The sequence below is a fragment of the Zootermopsis nevadensis genome, unplaced genomic scaffold, assembly GCF_977971745.1.
Source record: "Zootermopsis nevadensis isolate Lab colony 2312 unplaced genomic scaffold, Znev_1.0 Znev_ptg000027l, whole genome shotgun sequence".
NCBI classification, from domain to species: domain Eukaryota; kingdom Metazoa; phylum Arthropoda; class Insecta; order Blattodea; family Termopsidae; genus Zootermopsis; species Zootermopsis nevadensis.
The window spans coordinates 4,916,640-4,938,760 of record NW_028259159.1 but is presented as its reverse complement, the minus strand read 5'-3'; the positions used below and the strand labels follow the sequence as shown (position 1 = coordinate 4,938,760).

The 22,121-nt window shown below is 37.0% G+C and overlaps 1 protein-coding gene across 3 annotated transcripts in view; it reads right to left on the bottom strand.

The window, feature by feature from the left end:
• Window positions 1–22,121, bottom strand: part of LOC110834658 (uncharacterized) — a 193,637-nt gene that overhangs the window by 32,695 nt on the left and 138,821 nt on the right. For all 3 annotated transcript variants that reach the window (XR_015537270.1, XR_015537271.1, XM_022074054.2), the window contains one exon: window positions 14,248–17,238. Coding sequence is in view for 1 of the 3 variants with exons in the window: in XM_022074054.2 (XP_021929746.2) it covers window positions 14,248–17,077 (2,830 nt within the window). In the remaining 2 variants the exon portion in view is untranslated. The remainder of the gene's footprint in view (window positions 1–14,247; window positions 17,239–22,121) is intronic.

Sequence of the window (22,121 nt, the reverse complement as noted above, 5' to 3'; positions counted from 1 at the left end):
CACACGCAATGGCAGACAAGCATTATCCTGTGATAAATGGTAGCCTGAGTAACGCTGTCACGTTAGGTTAGGTACTTTGTGAAAATGCGATGTAACTCTGAATCTACTAATACAGGCCTAAGTGGTATAATTTGCAAGTAATTCCTACGAACACTGAGGTTACACTACAATAATTTTATGGCAGAATCACCAATATGCAATTTACGTTACAGCCTGTAGCACAACCTGGTAGTAAATTCAAAGGGTAGCCAACGTTAACACCAAATCCCGCCGCTCGCCGCGCGAAGACAAGGAAGTTACATCCACCTGTCGTCATAACAACTTATTTACTTAATGTTAAACTCCCATATTCTTCTCCATCTTATACGTGACCGCATTTACCCATTAGAATTCTGTACGCATTTCTTAGCTTTATCACTCGAGGTCATAAATATTTCAAGGTTTCAGGGAAGTTTTATAACTCTGGTACAGAAAATTGAAGAAATTAAAATTTTCTGCATATAGGTTGCTCAGCTACATTACAACCTTACTTCAGGAGTCTTTAAAATTGTTTCCCATTTTTAATGGTGTTTTCATTTAAGTTTATATATTGCATAATGTCGAATGGGCACATTAATGTGAGAGGTAAAGTAGGAAGATTGTGAAATGACGCTTTGCTGAAGCGTTAACCTTTATACACAAAATTATTCCTAAGCAAATAAAATAAATGTCTTACAGTGTACAATAACGTGAGCTTTTAAGAGTCTGTTTTTTTACCTACAGACATGGACAGCTGTAAATATATTAAAGAAGCAGTAAAAGACAGCTGACAAAGGGTGTTCCACCATATTCGATACCGAAACTGCACCTCGATCTTAAGAAAATTGGATGTGAATTTGTGGGATGGATTCGTGTTGCTCTCGATAGGGGACTCTTCTGATACATTCCAGCTCCTGGAAACGTGGCGAATTTATTGACCAGCTGAGGTACTATCAGCTTCTGAAGGTGACTGTGTTTCATTACGTTAGCTAGTTATAGTGTAGATATCAATATTTTCGTATACGCCATATGCCCGGAAGTGCAGTAACGCAGAACCACGTTGTGGCTCCAAAAAAGAATTTTCTTTAAATCACAGCGGATATCCGGTAGCAGAGAGAGGGGGCACGTACATGTGATACGACACTGGCGAGAGAAGTTGAAGTGAGTACAATGGATTTTGCAATAAAAAAAGGAGCGAATGCTGGTGGTAAAGGAACTATGAAAATGAATTTTCTCGAATGCAAATACGTTGCGTCATATCCGGTACTGAAATATAAACAATGGAACTGCGTTTCGTACTTTGGAGAAGGAAATTGTGTTTACCCGAAAATAATGTCGGGTTTGTCACACACTTAATTGAATTTTTTTTTTTTATAAAACACCTTTTTATGCCGTTGTGGCAACACGTTTAGTCACATGACAGAACAAAAGAGATGTTTAAAACTGAACGAATATCCAATGTAACACATAACTAAAATTTACAGTTCAGTTGATGTGTGGGAAGAAAACATATAACATAGTAAATCAAGCTATCTCAAATCGGATATTATGCTAGAAACATAATTTACAAACTAATTACTGTTATGTGAATCCAACGTGATGAGCAGTCCTCTTTACTATAGACGGTTAAGTTTGAATTTAAATTGTACAACTGCAGGTTGTAGAAACCGTAATGTTACTAAGGATAACAAAGACAAACCTCTGTCAATGTAAGAAATATCTGTGTCTAGATTCGATACAGAATTGCATTAGCTTCTTCAGTATAACTTGCTAACCTCTTGAACTATAGTCGAAACCAGATAAGTAGCTGTATGGCTCGCGGGTATAAATTATATTTCGAAAATTATATAAAGTTTACATAGAAATTTATGAATTTTAAGTTTTTATATGTCCATAAGAACAAATGTAAGGTTTATTATACAATGCAATTACGTAGAAAGTTAAATTACAAATCTTTGATGTTTTAAACAAACTGTGTACATTTTAACGTAGTGCATTGTTCAGTCAGACAATGGAAGACCGGACAAAAGAGTTTACAACAATGTAAATCAATGAATTCAGTTGTTTTAATGCGCGTCGACATATCCGCTTCGATCAATGAATAATGGGACACGGTTTCGAACAAAGATCCAAATTCAAACAACGTAGATTTAGAGCAAAGAAACCATTAGTTTTAACGCTGGAAGGGCTGTCTCAATCTGTTTTCTTAATCATTATTAACAAGCTAATACCTAGCTGTCATATGTCTTCTGTGTCGGATTAAAACTCTTTCTTTTCAGCCAGAAAGCATTGCAGAGTTCCCCTTGATGCGATAGAACAAAATGTAACATCAAAACTATTCCGATAGCCCAAAGGCAGTGAGTGACGTGACTGTGAAATAGAAAGTAGGAGAACTCAGCGGTTGCCGCGGTCACATCGTGTTACTACGACGAGCCGTTTCGTAGAGCGTTGGTGATAAATATGTCACTTTACACGGGATCATAGTGACCACTAGAAATTATGCGCGAGCAATTTGGTATAAGCGAACCTGAAACGTGTTAAACAAAATTATACGCTGCAATCCGTCACCGACAAATGTTAGTTTACAATTTCCGGTTAGCTCTGCACAGAAGAGAGATAATTAAAATAAAATAGCTATTGTAAGTTATTCTAATACAGGCCTGCCCAACCTTTTTTGTTATGTTGGCAACACGAAGTTCAATACATAAAATGTGGACCGTATATGTATAATGATATATACACTTTATCTACGTATTTTTCTATACATTATATACAATAAAATATACTGATAATAATGTGAAAATTTTGTAAAAAATGCAATTCATAATCTATGGTAGGGTGTGTTTATTTTTAGCACATTTTAAAAAATTAATTCTTTATGTAATATGTGTCTCCATAAATAAGAATCTCATAACCTTTTCAAAATATTAGTGAATTAATTTTAACTTGGGTGTGATCTTTTGCGCAATAAGACCGGCAAAGAAAATATCGGAAAGGAGCCGCTGCTGGAGCCCGCACATCTGCAGGTCTTTAACTAGAAAACATCCCCGACAAAGACCAAACGCTAAAAATAAGGGTTTATCATAGGGTCACTTGCGAATTTGTAAGTGGTGGTAAGTTTTCTTTCATAGTTTGCCTGGAAAGGGGTGGAATTGCTTCGGAGTTTTGTCGGAAAGGGTTGAAAGACATTTTCTTATTTCAAATGTCTCCGAGCTACAGGTTGGGCGGGCCTGTTCTAAGATATGCTTGTTATCATTTATGAGATTTGAGTCTCTAGATACTTCATTTGTGCTTAGACAAAATATTACAAATATAACACATGAGCCGTGGGAATTATTATTATTATTTAGTGTTCTGTCTGACGACAGGTCCATATGAACAGGATCCTTCCATCCTTTTCTCTGACTGGGACCTGTTCATATACGTTCTTGGCAGATGATCCAGAAGTGGTTTGCCATTGCCTTCTTCTGTGTGAATGGAGTAATTGTTGGGATGCCACGGAGAAACCGGGGAAAACTCCTTGTTGCCTAGACCACGGCCTTGCCCAACACAAGTTATGAATTCGGGCACCGCCGGGAATCGAACCCGAGACCCCAGGATTACAAGGCCAGCGTTCTAACCGCTAGATAATGACAATAATTTTCCAATATAAATTAATAATATCTCTACATTGCGCTAAAATAAAATTGTCAAGCAAGTGGAATAGTGTACAGGATGTCGTAGCAAAAGATAGAAGTGGTAAAGAGAATGATAATTTTGCCTGAAAAGTACCGCAGTGAAAATGCTATATAAACAGAGTTTACAATGGGAATAATTCTCTTTGATGCCGCTCCGTAAAAAATATGTTTGCCTTGCGTCATGTAACAACATAAAAGCTACGAAATCTACAACGCCCATCGGCAAAACCCTGGTTACCCAAAGGGGCTTATGCGCTGCAAAATTATAAAAAGAAATACTTTAGTACTTTTTTATATTTCAAAAGGCATTTTCATTCTTTAATTTGGGACAAGAAAAAGGCTAGAGGAATTATTGTTATGGGTGTAAAAAGTGTCACAAAAGAAGCTCCTTCAGGATCTAACTGCTTGAAGTCATAAAATTTCAAATGAATTACGTGCTCATTCAACTTTCAGTGTTTTCGTAGCGGTCAAGTCGCCAGTGTTCAATTTATTGAAACAAGAAAAGGGTTGAATTAATTAAAAAAAGATTTATATGGAATTACCATGATGCGAATTAGCATCCACAGGATTTCCAGGTTTATAACCTCCTCTGATCCTTAGTTCTGTCAACATTCTGACTAAAATTATTTTTTCCCAAATCGCTACCTTTCTTAAAAATTCGTAAACTCGGAGCCTTGAAGGCGCATAAGGGGATTGAAGGCAAAGCTCCACAAATTTTTAACGTAACAGACTGAGATGAGCGATCATATTTACAAGCTGTTCAATATTAATTTCGTTTTACATCTCTTTTTTTTTTTATTCATCCTGATGAAATTTTTATTTTAATTTTCCATGTCATCTCCATTGATAATTAGAAATACGAGATTATACCATGCCATAATTAAACATATCGCCAGGAGGGAGAATAATTTTAAAAAAATGTTACTTCATGCGGATATTTTTTATATATACAGCGACCTTTCAATTCTTTTGAAGGCTGTTATTCAACTTTCAATTTATATCAAAACAAAGTTGTTATTATTATTATTATTATTATTATTATTATTATTTGACATCGCTTTTAATGTGCAGCTTCGTACGTAAAATACCTACGTTTCGTATCCCTGACCTGCAGTATAAATACCAACTGAACTGGAAGGGTATGAGACGAGGCAGTCAATATTCATCGGACGCATAATAAAAGTGTCTTGCTGTGAAAGATAACAAAGCTGACACCGTAAACTATAAAGTCACTCTTCATTGTCTTTCCGCTGACATGGTGGATGTACCAGCCCCCCGCCCACATCACTGGCGTATTAATTAAGTTATACGTAGCAAGTACGTTAGCCACTTCGTCATCCTTTGTTCGGGGGACGAATTTCTCTTTTATCAGCCCTGAAACTGGTGATACGTCCACGTGAAATCCTTCAACATATCCAGTTTCAATTCTTCGTGCCTCCGTCTGTGGACTGGTCGACAAGTGTCGGAACATCGTTTATTTATAATGCATAAAGCAGCCTAATTCCACTGACTGCTCGTTGCTTGGCAACCCTTTAATGCACAGCTTGGGCGATCAGAATGCCAAGACATTGGCGATACGAAACAGAAAATGTGTGATGTCACTTCCTTCCGGCGTAGGATATTAATTTAATAATTAGTAAGAATAATTAAAAAATTTCTTGAATATTTTTGTAATTTAGGTATGTGAGTGCAGTTTAAGTAATCCTAAAACACTTGTCTAGCAGTAAATAAAGAGGGAATGAAAATACGGATAATATTAAAAAGTTCGCTTGTCACTTCATAAAAGACGTGTGTTTTAAATGCTGACATTTTTGTTATTAAAAGAATGTAACTTTAAGGTTCATATTCGTAAATTCAAAAAGAAAACACTATTTATTTTCAAAATGTAATGTAATGTGATACAAGAAAGTTAGCCGTCATTTAACTAAGTAACTTTGCTCTGAACTTGGAATAACACAAAAGAGAATTGTTGAATATTTAAAAAAAATAAAAAAATGACGTGATAACATAAAACAGCAAGTCAACTAAGAAGCTCCTTTTAAGGCAATTTGACATTCAATTTCGAAACATGTTTAATTTAACTCCTAATTAGATTTTACATTTTACCTGGATACTTTGTGTGCTCATATCATATTTCGCTTTCAGATTTTGAGAACCGCAATTTTCACTCTTCACAGATTGCAATTTCTCTCAGTGACAATGACGCTCAGCGGGGGGATTCACCCCGCCCAGAAAATGAAAAACCAACAAACAAGCAGCTTGGATGTCGTAACATTTATCATAGCAGAGAAGGAATTTAAGTGTCACAGAATTCGTACTTAGTCCATTTATTCTCGGTTAGAAAGTGATAACATGAAAGAAATAAGCAAATAAAATAATTAAAGTGCGAAAATGTAAAAAAAAAAAAAAAAAAAAAAAAAATTAAAGTGGGAAAATGGAAAAATTAAACATTTCTTGTGATTTTATTTGCTTTCAGAAAACTGACAGATTGAAGACAATTTTACAGCCGAAGACTGTACCTTCGTGTGAACGGAAATTTCCCCTATAAACACTACATCAGTTTAGAGTTTTAAAATGAATGCAGTTAAATCACGCAATCTGCACTTCGATATTACGCAAAGGCTTGGTTAGCTTCGCGTTTCGGCCGCGTTATCCGTGGGAAAATACCCTGCGGTACCCATTTTATACGACGCTAGTAGGTTACACACCCCAGAGTGAAATGCCTCTTCTCTAATTAACGAAATCCGGGCACTCGAACCCATGTCCCGTCACTTGACAGACTGAGCAATCCTGAACTATACATATTCCACTTAAAGTGCTTGAAGTACGGACGAATGAAAGAGAATTGGAAGTGGACGGAGAGAGTAATGAGACACACTGCATTTAATGGCGGATAAATATCGGCTATTCAGGTTCCCAGGCAGTACTCGCTCGTCCTTCTGATAAAGATAGGTCGAAGAAAATATCAGGTGTTCTGAAGAGGAAAGATTACAGTAATGGGAAATAGAGTAAAACAGAAGTCAAGAAAGATGTTACTGCACTCTATCGGAGTTCCTGTAAATAATATTTAAAAATTTCAGTTCTTAGGAAAACACAAATCGTCTCGGTTACAAAGATCATTTTGATTAATGCTGTTTAGTAAAATAATCTCTGTTTATCTTTATAATCGTACAAAACACGTAAATACACTCCGTATGCAAAATTTCATAATTGCTTAATGTTAAAGTATGTGGTAAATATAGTTACCAGTTTGTTTTAAGGTGCTACAAAGTCCATGTTTTTTTTTTATACTAACATCTCACCCAACAACAAAAAAACACGTGGTTCTCTTTCTAACCAAAAACGTCTCCCACCATATTTTATCCTCACGAAAGACGATAATTCCATCTGTGTTCAGAACAAAATGTTTGACGATGTTTCATTCTGTCGGCCAAAAGAAAGGATTCTATCCATTCAGCAAAGTATTCTATTTCAGTAACCACGAAGATTCTTGCCAAATCAGGTTCAAAAGACAATTAGATCAAAGAATAACCGGGTAGCCTCGTATGCGTGAGCTTTAAGCAAAACTAGCTTTAATGCGGGTTTGGTATTCTATGACCTGCAAAAAATGCTACGCTCTGAGAGAAAATTCTATCCGAAATGACATCATAAAGTAGAAATATGCTTCTTGGATTGTTTAACGATGCTTCATCAACTATGAAACCAATACAGCGGCGAAGTGTGAAAATGATTATGAGAGATTCATTTTTAAAGATTTGAAAGGAAACGTTTCTTAAACTGAATGTGCCTAGAAATCGGATAAACTTCTCTCACGACTCTGAAAAGGGATCGAAGCCAAGACACTCCGCAAAAGAGGTAGGAATTCTACCCAATCCACAGTGACTTTCGATTTACGTTTAGGCCTGAATTTTACTTCTTGAAAAGGTGATAGTCATTCATGAAGCCGTCAACGCGTCCACAACAGTTCTACTCTGAAATCTAACCTAAAATTCGTATTTTAATTATGTAGGTTTCTAGACGTGACAAATGTCGCAAACGTTTCTGAAATTCAATTATACTTCATTTTAGTAACATTTTACATAAGTATAACAACGCGTAGTAACACAGAAGTTTAATCCAGAGTGATTACGAAAGTAATATTAAAGTATGTTTATAACTAAATCAGCCAAGTATTAGGTCTTAGATAAAGCCCCTAACTTAGCGCCGATTGTGAGATAATGTGAGAGTATGGAGAAATTATGCAATAATGACACGGCATGCGAGCTGTATATGTCATCCAAATACTTAAATGGCAACGCATCTATGCAATCCGCACACTCATTGTCAGTTCTGACTGAATAATTTATTGATCGCCTGCTCAAATCCAAATTCCAGGACAGCGCATGCTCCACGTAAACTCACATTTTTGATACGAGATGGCGGTAGCGCACAGTCGAGTTTCAAACTGCTTGAAGTTTTCCTAGAACACTCGCCAGATTGCACCTTGTGCAATCCGAACTTTCAGCAAAATGATGTACCGGATGTCCCACAAGTGCTTCGCTACAGGAAAACGTTTCCCTCCTCATATATTTCCATATTTTACCAAGTAAGAGTTCTCCTATCATTTCGGATATTAATGAGAACACAAATGTGTTCCGTTAATTCAAATACTATACCTGGTCGTTCATAATCACTGCTAGGAAATGTGATTATAATAAAATTTTGAACGCATTAAATCATGTTCAGTTGCTTAGAAGAAACAAAATTCGATTCGGAATGCGTATCTTTAACACTCATTTTAATATCATCTCTCACGTGATTTCTCTGTCAGGTTTCTAACTAGAATTTTGTATGCAATCGCCCCCAAGTGTGGAACATGGCCAGTACAGCTGATCCTCCTTGACTATAGGAGAATGCAGAATGAAAATACAAATTATTACTTTTTTAATAATTTTTTACATTCTCCAGTTACGTCTCGTCTCTTACAGCCTAATATTCTTTTGGTCTTACTACACAATACGTAATATAATTGTTGCCCGAAATATATAGCATTTTTGTGTAATTTCCGAACATTGGTTTGTCACAGCACACGAACAGATTAATGCTCACCTCATCGCACGAAACATGACGATATCGGCACGAATTTGAAGCTATTATGAGTATGCAGAAGTAAAATACGTATAAGAAATTAATATGGGAGCAAGAACACTGCACCGCCTTCTTTAGAATCCAGTATCAAGGCTTGTAAGACGATAAAGAAGTGATTAATGAATCAATTAAAGTAAAAGAAGAGCCTTCTATTAATTATTCTGAAAGTATGAGAAAGAGGCAAATTCTTTAGTGAATTACTGAAGGAAATTGCGATATAAAAACAGTATTACACCAAGGACTACAGCAATATATTTTTTTTTTGTTAAATAAATAATGAAACCTGATTACCCGCCCAACTTTATTTCTGCTAATGCCTTCAATTTTCTGTCTCGTTCTGGTTCGGTGGCTCTCAGAGTACCTTGTGTGAACTTCATAAGAAGAAAGGCAGTTTATTACATGACAGTTCAGTCACAATGACTAGGCTACCGGCCGGACGTCTAGCATTTTACTGTCAGCTACAACGTATTTAGCTCAGAGTATTAAATGAGCAGTTGCACCACTCTTGTCCTCATGGACATGGCATTATCTTAGTATGGGGAAGGGATGGCTAGAGTAGACACTTGAGAGAGGTGAAATCGTCTTTGTTTTGGCTTTGCGTTGTGTTTCTCCAGAGATCGAGGGCACAACTCAGGTTCCTGTTCTCATGAAATGTTAATCGAATCTTGCAGGGCGTTTCTAAACCAAATGCAGTTAGACAGAATATAGGAAGATCTCAACGCGGCCAAGAACGTTAATATGAGAACAACATTTCGGTAACAGTTCTTGGATGACAGGGCACGTGAATCTTATTCCGTCTTGAGGAACAGGACAGATGAATCATGAAAAAAAATTTAGGAACGTAAATGCTTTTGGATGAGCCAAACCATTATCGAAAATATTTCTTTTGCGGTCTTAGGGTAAATATGTGCTGCCTTGTGGGGGGGGGGATGGTTTACGAAGCCTCACATTGTATAGACAGCATCTGACGAGTGGTCCAGATTTATTTATGTCTCGAAACAAACATAACTACCACCTTATACAACCATACTTTTAACTATTAAACTTATAATAATTTTTAATTATGAGATGTGTGACGGTCGTGGATTACTTTATGGTATTACCCTAAATATTTTCTTGAACAGACACTGAAAAAAAAAAAAAGCAATAGACTTAAATCAGAACAGCCGTTCTCGAAGAAGAAACCTCTCAAAAACAGTGTCGCCAACCGCGACTTGGTTAAAAGTAGGGATTTTTTTTTCCTTTATACTTTTTTAACGATGCTTTGTTTCTGAAGGGTAAAAATCTCAGCATCCTTAGGGACATTTGAACCGTGGCCATGCGCCTCAAAGCCAGTCGCTTTAGTGACTGAACTCACACAATTCATTACAAATTTAAAGACGCACGAAAGGCACCACGGAATAAACTGATATTTTGCCCCTTATATTGCCAACTTCTGCGATAAGATAAAAGAGAGGTTACAACCGTAAAAGCCGATGTGTTTCCAAGTCCCCCCCTTTTTTTTGCGAAATATACTACCCTTAGTGACGCAGTTGATGGGTTACATTTCAGAGCGGGTAGTCTGACTGAAAGGGGAATACAATGAAATTGCAGAGAAAGGAACAAGCAGAGAGGAAATGATGCCTTTGCTCAAAATCCTTTCCTGGTCCTGCTATGTTATTACGAGAAACGTTGAGGGCTACATAGCAGTCAAGGCCGGTGGCTCGAACTTATTATATTAGCGCTCTGAGCTTCGCGTGTGGGTAAAATTGGCCCTTAAACGGTTTTACTCAACCCCATTAATAAAACAGTAAAGTCTGTCTTAAACGAGGCGTGGGATTAAACTGTCTCGATCGGAATATTTCTCTGTTAACGAAAATATAACAATAACAAACTGAAAATGTTGAACTCGGAAATGAGAAATATAAACAACAATTTCACGGAAAACAATCTGCGTGAACAATTGTTCTTGTTTGTTTGTGTAAGTTGTAATTTCGTTTCTGGTTTCAAGAAATTTATCTGACAAGGAACGTTTCTTTCACAAACTGGGAAAAACCATGAAGAAAACAAAGGACTTGGAGAGAAACTTAGTTCTGAGGAAGAATAAAAAATTTACTTCACGGCCGTATACGGTTGCGACGACAAGTTAACAAGAAACAAAAGACGGTCGGTTCGAATTAAATCCCTAAGGTAGATATTAAAGAAGTGGATATGAGATAGAATGTGAGGCCACCAGACTGTCTGAGCTCTTGGAAGGAGTAATTGTTTGCAGGACAGCAAAGAATATCGACGAATTCAATTAAATATTTATGTAAGATTTGAGGTTTTCACAACGGTGAGTATGAAGATTTCTGTCTTCTGGGTTGCGCTGTGTAGTCTGGCTGATGAATATATATATTCATCGCCCTGATGACGGAGGCAGTATGACCTCTGAAACGTTGGTTAACATCGACCAGACTACACAGCGCAACAACCCAGAAGACAGAAATCTTCATACTCTGATGACGGAGGCAGTATGACCTCTGAAACGTTGGTTAACATCGACCAGACTACACAGCGCAACAACCCAGAAGACAGAAATCTTCATATTCTGATGACGGAGGCAGTATGACCTCTGAAACGCTGGTAAACATCGACCAGACTACACAGCGCAACAACCCAGAAGACAGAAATCTTCATATTCTGATGACGGAGGCAGTATGACCTCTGAAACGTTGGTTAACATCGACCAGACTACACAGCGCAACAACCCAGAAGACAGAAATCTTCATATTCATCGCCCTGATGATGGAGGCAGTATGACCTCTGAAACGCTGGTAAACATCGACCAGACTACACAGCGCAACAACCCAGAAGACAGAAATCTTCATATTCTGATGACGGAGGCAGTATGACCTCTGAAACGTTGGTTAACATCGACCAGACTACACAGCGCAACAACCCAGAAGACAGAAATCTTCATATTCATCGCCCTGATGATGGAGGCAGTATGACCTCTGAAACGCTGGTAAACATCGACCAGACTACACAGCGCAACAACCCAGAAGACAGAAATCTTCATATTCTGATGACGGAGGCAGTATGACCTCTGAAACGTTGGTTAACATCGACCAGACTACACAGCGCAACAACCCAGAAGACAGAAATCTTCATACTAAGAATCGCCCTGATAACGGAGGCAGTATGACCTCTGAAACGTTGGTAAACATCGACCAGACTAAACGGCGCAACAACCCAGAAGACAGAAATCTTCATACTCTGATGACGGAGGCAGTATGACCTCTGAAACGTTGGTTAACATCGACCAGACTACACAGCGCAACAACCCAGAAGACAGAAATCTTCATACTCTGATGACGGAGGCAGTATGTCCCCTGAAACTTTGGTTAACATCGACTGCACAGCGCAACAACCCAGAAGACAGAAATCTTCAATTAAATATTGTTGAAAGACAGAGAGGTTTGGGAAGGTAAATCACAAGATAGTGTTCGATCAGAAGACGTTTCTAAGCAATTTATGACAGTAATGAAGACAAAGAGTGTTACTGCTCAGTAATTGCGTTTTGTACAAATATGTGAAGTATTAACATCTTATTTTGGCTCTGGCTCAGGATTGATTAGAAATTATGCAGAATCAGTGGGCTGGTCTCTCACTACTCATAAATGCACACTTCAAGACCAAGAAAACCCATAACTAGGTTGTAGAGCCAAGAAACGACAACTTTAACATCTGGTTTATGATCCAGAACATAAATACGAGATAAAATTGTCTCAAAAATTAAATAAAGAAGTTCACATGCTTTATTATTCTCTTATAAGCAAGCTTTACCACGTCAAAATTTACAAGATTTTATCAACATATAACACATTTTGAATTGAAAACTTGCTAAGGGAGAAGTCTACATGGAAAACCTACACATATGTCAGTGGATGATATTAAAATGAAACAGAACTGTTGATAAGTTTAAACAGCGCTGAAAAAGCGTAGGACAGAACTTTATGCTGAATATTTGTACTGTTATAAATCACAAATTAAGGGTTGCCATGGACATTTAAAGGCAAAAGAATCCTTGAAAATATTGACATAGAAAAGTCTAATTGCAACGACACTCAGAACATCTGATGTGTCCGAATTATGTGACTGGTAATGATGTTGTCTTTCATTATACGGCAACAGGTAAATGTGTTAGTTTTATTTGCTGATTGCACAATGCGAAATTGCGTAATTTAACTACAGGTTTATGTGGCCGGTTCTGTATTTAAACTGCGAACAGAGCAGTACGTAGCCCAACAATGAGGAATGCTGTGTAATTAACTTGCAACAACAAAACGGATTGTCAGTGCAATGGAGTTCGTGTTTAACACCGAACCTCCAAATTAGATTGGCCTTTGTCATCCATACATGTGATGAAACGAGATACATGTAAACTATGCCCTTGTCATTAATATTACTTAAGTAACAGTGAGAGAAAGTGGAGGACAGTGCCAATTGATTGCCTATTTATTTCATTACGTCTTACAAGCGACAGACGTCTTATAGAATTGAGATTGAAGAGGTTAAAGGCTGTCGTAATCAATGTTAAGGCAATTTTAAAACAATTATCTAGAGCTACTAGAGAAAACCTAAATAATCGGTCAAGCTTTTACTCGAAAGCATATAAATCTTTCGATATAACTATCCACCATTTTCCTTATTATGCATTCAGCACACAAATAATTCACTCCACACGCTCCCTGCTTTATAACATGGCATTGTTAAACGATGCGGTATAATTAGCTTTCGTGCTGCCTTAATTCTCTCACGGTTAACGATCCCATACAAATATCTTTTTTATTCTAACCGTGCACGAAATTTCTACGCGACGTAACGCAGTCACATATATTAAAACATTTATACAGCACAGCGAATATAGATAGGGTTTATTTAAAGTTGTTCAGGGAATATCTTCGCTTCATATTAGAGTATTTAATGAACTAGTTTTATGGATAATTATTCCTACGAAATGGTAGCATTAACCCACTAACAGAGATATCGGCTCGACGGCGGTATGCGACCTTCAATTATTTTCTTTGGTACACATTCGTAACAACAGATGTCACCGTAGAACGCAGAATTAAAAGAATGAGTGTCTTACAGACAGGTAAATAACGTTTAATCCGTATATGAGAGGGTTCTCAAGGCGGTAAACATTTTAATGTTGGTTTTATTAGTTTTAATGATACGTGGCGACGAGGCCTTGATGATGGAGGCAGCTAGCACATCTGAAACGTCAGTAAACTTCTACCACACTATGCGGACCATCATCGCATAAGACAGCCATCTTCATACTCACCGCCGTGAAAACCTAACGTATCACAATATATTTAGTTTGTTCAGATTTTAGTGACGAAAGCCTGGAAAATGTTTCAGTGGGATAAAGGAGTAAAGACGAATATGATAACTTTACCTTTAATGAAGTCCACAGCCATCTCAAGTCCATACGTGTCCTTATCGCAGTCGTCCAAGATGTGGGCCCCGATGGTCACGTTGGGTATCATCTGGGGATCCCTGTTAAGTACGTCCAGAGTATAGAGCATCGTCTCCAAAGCTTGGATGCCTCCTTGTGGCATGATGGGACCACACGTTATAGAATCCTCTCGTTCGTGAACCATCATAAGTCCTCCCAAGATCAAATCGCCCGACACTTCGGCAGATAACTTCACCGGCCACGCTGGCACTCCATCTGACGCACTGTCATTACGTAGAAACGCTACCGAAATATCCGATGTTGATCTGAAATGCGACTCTGTGCTCGATTGGGGTGGGTAGGCTGTGTTCCACCTGCTTTCATCCGTGTAATAAGACGCGGGAGTTGAAAAATTTATGTCGTAACTCTCCGACGCGACAAATTCGTAATTTGTTTCGCTAGTATTGTAATATTCTCTTAAGTCTGACGCAGATTCTCCATTTTCGAGTTTGCTAGTATTTTTGTAGACGTCGTTGTTTGCTGTGAAACTGTGACCGGCCGTTGACGTAATAAAATTTGTAAACGTATTCTTATTAAACGTTACGTTTTCTGATTGTTTGTCCTCGTGGTTAATCTTGTCATCACCTACGGAATTACTGCTGTTTATGAACTGCGTAGACGTTAATGTGGAAGTAACTTGGATATTCACATCTGTTAACTCCAAGCTCAATTCTCCATAAAATTTTGTGTCATTTGAATGAGTAATAATTGCCACATTATCGTTTACAGAATTACTGTTTTCAACATAAATTGTTCTATTGTTTCCTGGAGGAAGATCACTAGCATTTAGAATTAGTTTTTGGGTTATAATCTGTGAAATGTTCGTATCTGTCGACAATTTCTCCATATCACTTGCGCGAGGAACGCTTATGGGCTGCGTATTTTCTGAATTTAAATGTTTCATGAAATCTGAACTATTCTGACCAGTTTTGAACAAGAATTCACTTACGCTGACATTATAAAGTTGTGACCTCGCAGTGTCTCTGATTCTTAACGTTCTTAAACTGTCCTTTTCTCTCTCCTGTGACAGCGAGGTCGTGGAAGTATCACCAGTCTCATCTCTTCTTCCGACAGTCTGATCAATGTCACCGACGTTTCCGGTATTATCACTGTTTGACGCATCGGAATTAACTTGAGCTGATAACTTAAAATTGTTAACATTTCCTAAATCTTGCTCCAGGGTGTATGGCGTCAGAGTTGAACTCACATTGTGAACTGTATCAGTATTATAAATAACACGGTTATCTCCTTCTACGTCATCAAAACCCCCTCCCGTATTTTCCGAATTATTACCCCCAGTTTCATCCACCCGCGACCCATTTATTTCAACCACTGTCACTCCGTAGATGATAGGGTTTTCAACTTGAACGTTTAAAATGTTGATATCTAAATTGTTATTTACAAAGCCTTCTGCGTCATCGAGCGTCGTTCCAATATTTTGAATTCTGGATTCACTTTGCTGGGTTTCAGTGTAAACAGTATTACTACTCGGTCCAGCCACCTCTGTATTTCGTACTACGCTGAAAGTCTCTTCCGTGGGGTTGGCGTCTAGACGCATCTTCTTTTCTGTTCTAACAAAACTGTCTCTTGTTTCACTCTCGGTAATGTTTGTATTGATCAGAGTTGACACACCAGCCAGCTTCTCGTCGTCAGCTTCTGAAGCTTTTAAAACCAGACTGCCACCCGTTTCGCCGATACTCAAGCCTGAGCCTTTTGTGTTCACACTCGTAATTGCGTCATCGCTCATTTCAGTGCCTGCGTTTAAATTTGAACTGTGTTTTCCCTGAAGGCTCCATTCATTGTGCGTACTGTTACTGCTATTAATTATTTTAATGAGTATATTTCGTAGTGGCTTTGATATCTCTTGTACAATTGAATTTTCCTTTGCTAATTTATTTACCTGTACGTCAGTGCTCTCTTCTTGTACAGGGAAACTTGTATTGCTTGTAAAATTTGAGATTAATTTCTTCGAAGATAAGTTGGTTTCATGAAAGTTGTTAAGGTTTATATACGAGTTCCCTCCTTCATACAATGTTTGCATTTTCAGCGATTCGTATATTGCCTTCGCATTCGTGGTGGGTGTAGAAGTGTTTGAAAAGAAGATATTTTCCGAATCGTTGACGTTAAATCTGAATGACTGTTTCTCGCTGTGAAAGGAACCGTTCGATTCACTTAATTCTCGATCAGTTGTCGGTAACTTAAGCTCTTTCTCCGTGAACTGCTTTGGACCTGATTCGAATTTCAAACGAATTTCACCAGCCCGTTCATTTCTTTCGGTAAAGAAAGTTGTTCCAGCAGATGGTACATCTTCTTTAATGGATTTCTGGTGTGACATAAAAGATTTCTTTAACTCGCGAGTAACAGTGTGTGACATCGTCGCTTTCATGTGGGAAAAATACGGACTGTTCGTGGTCAAATCGGAGTCTTTCGTCTCGGAAACAATTTGCTGACCATTTGCTGAGGTCAGCCTACCGACATCTGATACAAATCGGTGTTTCTGTGAGGCAAATGAGCTGGGGCTATCGTCAGTCTGTGTGTGTGTAGAACTTGATGAATGGTCTGCTGGCCCATCTTTTTGAAACTTGGACACTTGTGGCTGAGAACTGTGAATGTGATGACGGACATCAGATCCACCGAGCACGCGCGACATAACAGAAGCGTCGCAAATGAAGATTTTGACGTCGAATATCGCGAGCATCAGAGTCAAAATTGTTAACAGCTGGACACTAAATAACAATCTACACGTAAATGCACACACAGCCTTCACCATAATGAGGCAGATTAGTCAGTTCGTAAACTTGATGCTTAAATAATCTCAATGAGACGTTTTTGAATCTGCACAGCGAAGTCTCTTCTTGCCTCTGTTTGCTTCCTGCTGGAGTGAAAAATGTCGTTCCATTCTAACCCTTCCGTCAGCATCGGATACTCCACCTGTAACAATACAGAATGAAAATTATCACGTTATATTTATATTGAATGTAAAAAAAAAATACATTCATCATTGGTTCATCATTTAATATTTTAAATATTTTAAATGTTAATTATTTTAATATTTTAATATTTAATAAGAATTATTGTGATTAGACGGACAAGATTTAATATATATAAAAATATATTTGTTGCTTGTAAGCCTAATTAATGTTAAGATTATATTTATTGCTTACTTTTATTTATTAATTATTTTATGTAGACTGAAAAATTACTAAAAGATATAGACCACGCATATTTTAATAAAAATTATACGTAGTTACTTAATGTTTACTTTCTTCGTACGCCGTTTAATATCAGTAAATTATTAAACTGGACGATAAACATACGGACTCAAATGAGGTTCTAAAATATCTGTTATTTAATACACAGGTTATTATCTCTGGTTCATGAATGTAGCAGAAATTTCTGGTGAATTATATTGAATTTTTCATGTTGCAAATTTGGGTATATGAACGTTCAGTTTTGTCAGATTTCAATTATTATTTATCAGTACGCCTAAATAGATATATTTCACAGAACATGCAATTCCGTACGGATTAAATTTCACGTCAAAATTCGAAAAAACTGTGGCTTAAATGTCAATACCAACATCTGACACAAATCCAGAAAGCTTAACTAATTAAATTCAGCAGAATACTACACCGCTTTGCATCACCTAACTTCGGTTGTCACAAAGCACAGAGAGGCTTCAGTATCAAATTACTTGGTGTAAATCAAATTAGAAGCGTTATAAATACTAAATGCCTTCAGATTATTTAAAGGGAGAAGTGAAGAAATCAATCTACACAGGTGCATATTAATGGATCATTTTAGATACGTACATTCCATTATCCCTAAAAAATCACACTCAACATAACAACGGAAAGTCAAGTGATATTTAATTGCCGCTGGTTTTAAAGGTGAAGATGACATTTTATTGGTAGATAAAATTTATTTATGGCGTGCATTTTCACACTGTACATATTATGATTAAATAATTATACAAAACACGAGGATATCAAAGAGAAAGAGTGAGAGAGAAGGAAAACAAATAAAGACCAAGAAATAAAATAAAGAGAGAAAATAGGTTTCCCAGAAAGGAAAATATAAATTTTCCATAATTCTCAAATGTCAGACTCCTCAACGCAGCCCAGAAACCTACAAGAAATTAATAAAAAAATATTCTTAGAATTATCTGGATTAAGTTACTTAAGATACTACACGCTTCAAATTGTAACTATTTATAAATAAAACGTTTATCCTATTATCCTTATTACTATACATTCTACCCCAAAAAATTACAAGCTGATGCTATCTGAGTAACATTTAAAATATATCATCGCACAGAAACACCTAGCCAATACACTGAACAGTTTTAGAGATCTGACTTAGTATGACGAAAATGTGTCAATTAATGCCTGGAATATTAATGCCATAATTTAACTACGATTGGGCTAATCCACTAATCTTGCTAACAGAATGGCTTAGAAACGGACAAAATTGAAATATTTTGATCGAACCTTTTTTTACGCATAATTTTAACAAACGGAAATGCAGTGGCTTATAACAGAGTGAATCCACGCACGTGCGCTACTGAACTGGCACGTAATACTGTGGCATACGCAAGAACCCACACGTAGTTTTATTGACGTCTAACAATATAATACAAATTGAGCTTCAACACAATTTTAATGATATTTGAATGTAATTTCGTTCAATGCTCTTACCAGATAATTATGTTACACTACACTTCTCTCAGATGTAAAGTTAGTGTTAGAGACAAACGCTAATCAAAGCAGTCAGGTTCGCTGAACAACGATATAATTCCGATATAGTGACGTACTAATTCATATTAATATAGTAAGAGAGCCCTAAATAGTGCATTTTTATGTCAAAAATTTTCTAAAACACAATATAGAGTAAAATATATTAAATATCACAGTACAACAATCTGAATGAGATGGAATAGAGTATTTTATTACTAAAACAAGAGAGAAATACTATTGCGTGATTGCACAGTGCTATACCCAAACGGAGTTAATGTTATGAAAAGATGACCTAGACAATAAAATATAACGACAAACGAAAACCGATATGAGATTTCTTAATTCGGTAATGGGAGTAGCTTCGAGAGACGGTCCATAAAATGTAGAAACGAGAATCAGACGTAAAACTACATTCACAATAAGGCACTATCTATATCTGAGAATAGTTTAGTTAGACAGAATTCACTGATGCAGCCAAATGGCATATATTGTCTGATACGAAGACAGGAAAAGGAATTTAACTTTTCAATCTCGAAACGGTATAAAAAATAAACAATCTTTGTCGACGAATACAAGTAAGATATTGTCTTGCGCACATTCTGTATTAATATATATTTCAGCATGTAATCTTCACTGCAGCGGAGTAATAAAGGAACACTTTGCTTGTTTTCCAATACTGAATACTTAAACAGGGAACGTGTACCTGCGAGTAGACTGAGTTAGTTGCACATGGAAGTTCAGGACAACAATCTGAAAGTCAATGAGGAGTATTCAGAATGAACGCAACGAGAGGCTTTTTTGTATTGACGGCGTACTCCGAGGAACCGCATTCCTAAATCAAGATGCAGTAAAATTAGCAATAAGACGCACATTTTGTAAAAAAAAAAAAAAAAAAAAAGTGCTCAGTTCCTACTCACTCTAATTCTGCTGACATCAAACTAACTCTTTTCCTTCCACACCGAAAATGGTTCTATTCGAATAATCTACGTACGAACTCAAGTATGCACGCATGTTTTGTTGTCACTTTACGACAGTATTTAGTTCGGACACCTAAGTTTCGAACTATATTCAAATTCTTCATCTCTTACATATGTATCAATTTCATACTGCTTACAAGTTATTTTCCTTACATACTAATCTCGCGATTACACGAAGGAAAGCTAACTGGCTGGGACATATTATGAGAAGGAATGGGTTACTGAGTGATATCATCGAAGGCCAGGTTGAAGGAAAGAGAGGACTAGGAAGAAGATTGATACAGCTAACCGACGACCTTAAACAAGGAAAGAAGATGACGTTCCAGGAATTAAAGCGAGAAGCCGAGAATAGGGACAACTGGAGAGCTCTTTTTGGGCAGAGCAATGGACCTGTCGTAAGACAGAACACTTAATAATAATAATAATAACTAATCTCGCATTTATCATACAGTGGTTCACTCAATATCACGTTTTATCAGTTTTACATTGACATGTTTTCCTTCTGAAAAGTTCACATGATTTTTGCGAAACATTACAGATTTCAGTTATCCATTAAGCCTTTGCATTTGTATCTTTAACTTTAAAGCTTCGTATTTATTTAGGTTTCCTCCTTTACAATTTTATACCCTTCTCACCCTTAAATTCACAAGAAAGTATTTCGTTCAATCCTCTTCCTTGTCTGTCTCTTTCAACTAATTTTAGCACTAAACCACTTTAATACTGTGTTCCTCTCACATAAACAATTTAATTTCCCGTTGGCATCAATGTACCTCTTTCGGGAATTGACACAGATGTCCTCTTTCGTATATCGTCCCCAATCTCAAGTACATCCCGAAGTTTTCTTTCTCACTTTATCGTCATTTTCTCATTTTGTCGTCTCTTTTCGTGCTCCTGTGGCAAACAGAAAGACTGAATTTCCATCCACGAACCTCACTGTTTTCTTTCACGAGAAGTTTCTCGTTCCGCACGTGATTTTAGGAGAAGTCAGAGATTTGACACACGTATTTACTTGAACGCAATTTAACTCCGCGGTCGCTTGAAAAGCGTTCTCATTGAAGTAACAAAACTCCACTACAGCCTCTGTCTCACATCTTAATAAAGCAACTGTTCTCTTCTATGGCAAGAGTCTCAGAAATTCTTAAAGATCTCTCTGCACACTGTCTGTCGCGAAACAGCTATCTACTGAAACAGCTGAGGTCTGGTTCTCAAGGCCGTGGACACGTTGTTGTTCATTATTTGGGTTGTAAAGTTGAGTGAACTTGTAGGTAGGTACCAATATTTCGTACATGGAACCAAGCGTTGCTATCAAGACGAACATCTATATGTGAAAATACTTGAGACCCAATGAAAATATATCATTGAAAAAACATGGAAATTTAAGGGGGATTGCATGTTTTACGGGTCTCAATGGAAATGCTTACATAAATAAAGCTTTCCAAATAATGGAAGCCAGCGTTCGTCGCTTAAAATTATTGTAGGTATTGTTTAGACTAAACAGAGCTGCAACTCAATTCGCTGGATCTGTTATGTAATAGTTCAATTAGATCTGGAACCCAACACTGAAAATCGATTCTGTTAAAATTAATGGAACTGGGAAGGTGGGGGGGGGGGGGGGGGTTTGCAGACATTGATGTTGTAATTAATATTGTTTGGAAATCTTGTACAGGAGATCGGAAATTAAAAGAGGGATATCATATTACGGAATATATTTTCATTACTTCAGTCTAGTGTTGTGTTTGTTTATTTTAAAGGATTACCCACCACAACCTACAGTGAAAATAAGTTACTTTTCTTTATTGGCTTGGTTATTTTACGACTTTCTATAGACTTTGACTATGTGACGTCGAACAGATGAGGAAACATTATTACGTGAACATTAACACGAAAGCTCCGCCCCTGACGAATTCCCAACTGGTAATTTGCTCTGAGTTATTGTGAGATGCAGAATTATCTTAACAGTCATGTTCATGTTCATTGTGCATTTTAAAGCTTTAGGTGTAAATATCTCATTTTTACAGTAGAATATTTTAATTGTTAACATATAAATAAAATATTAATGACGAATAATAATACTGAATATGAAAATGTCTGACATTTGTTT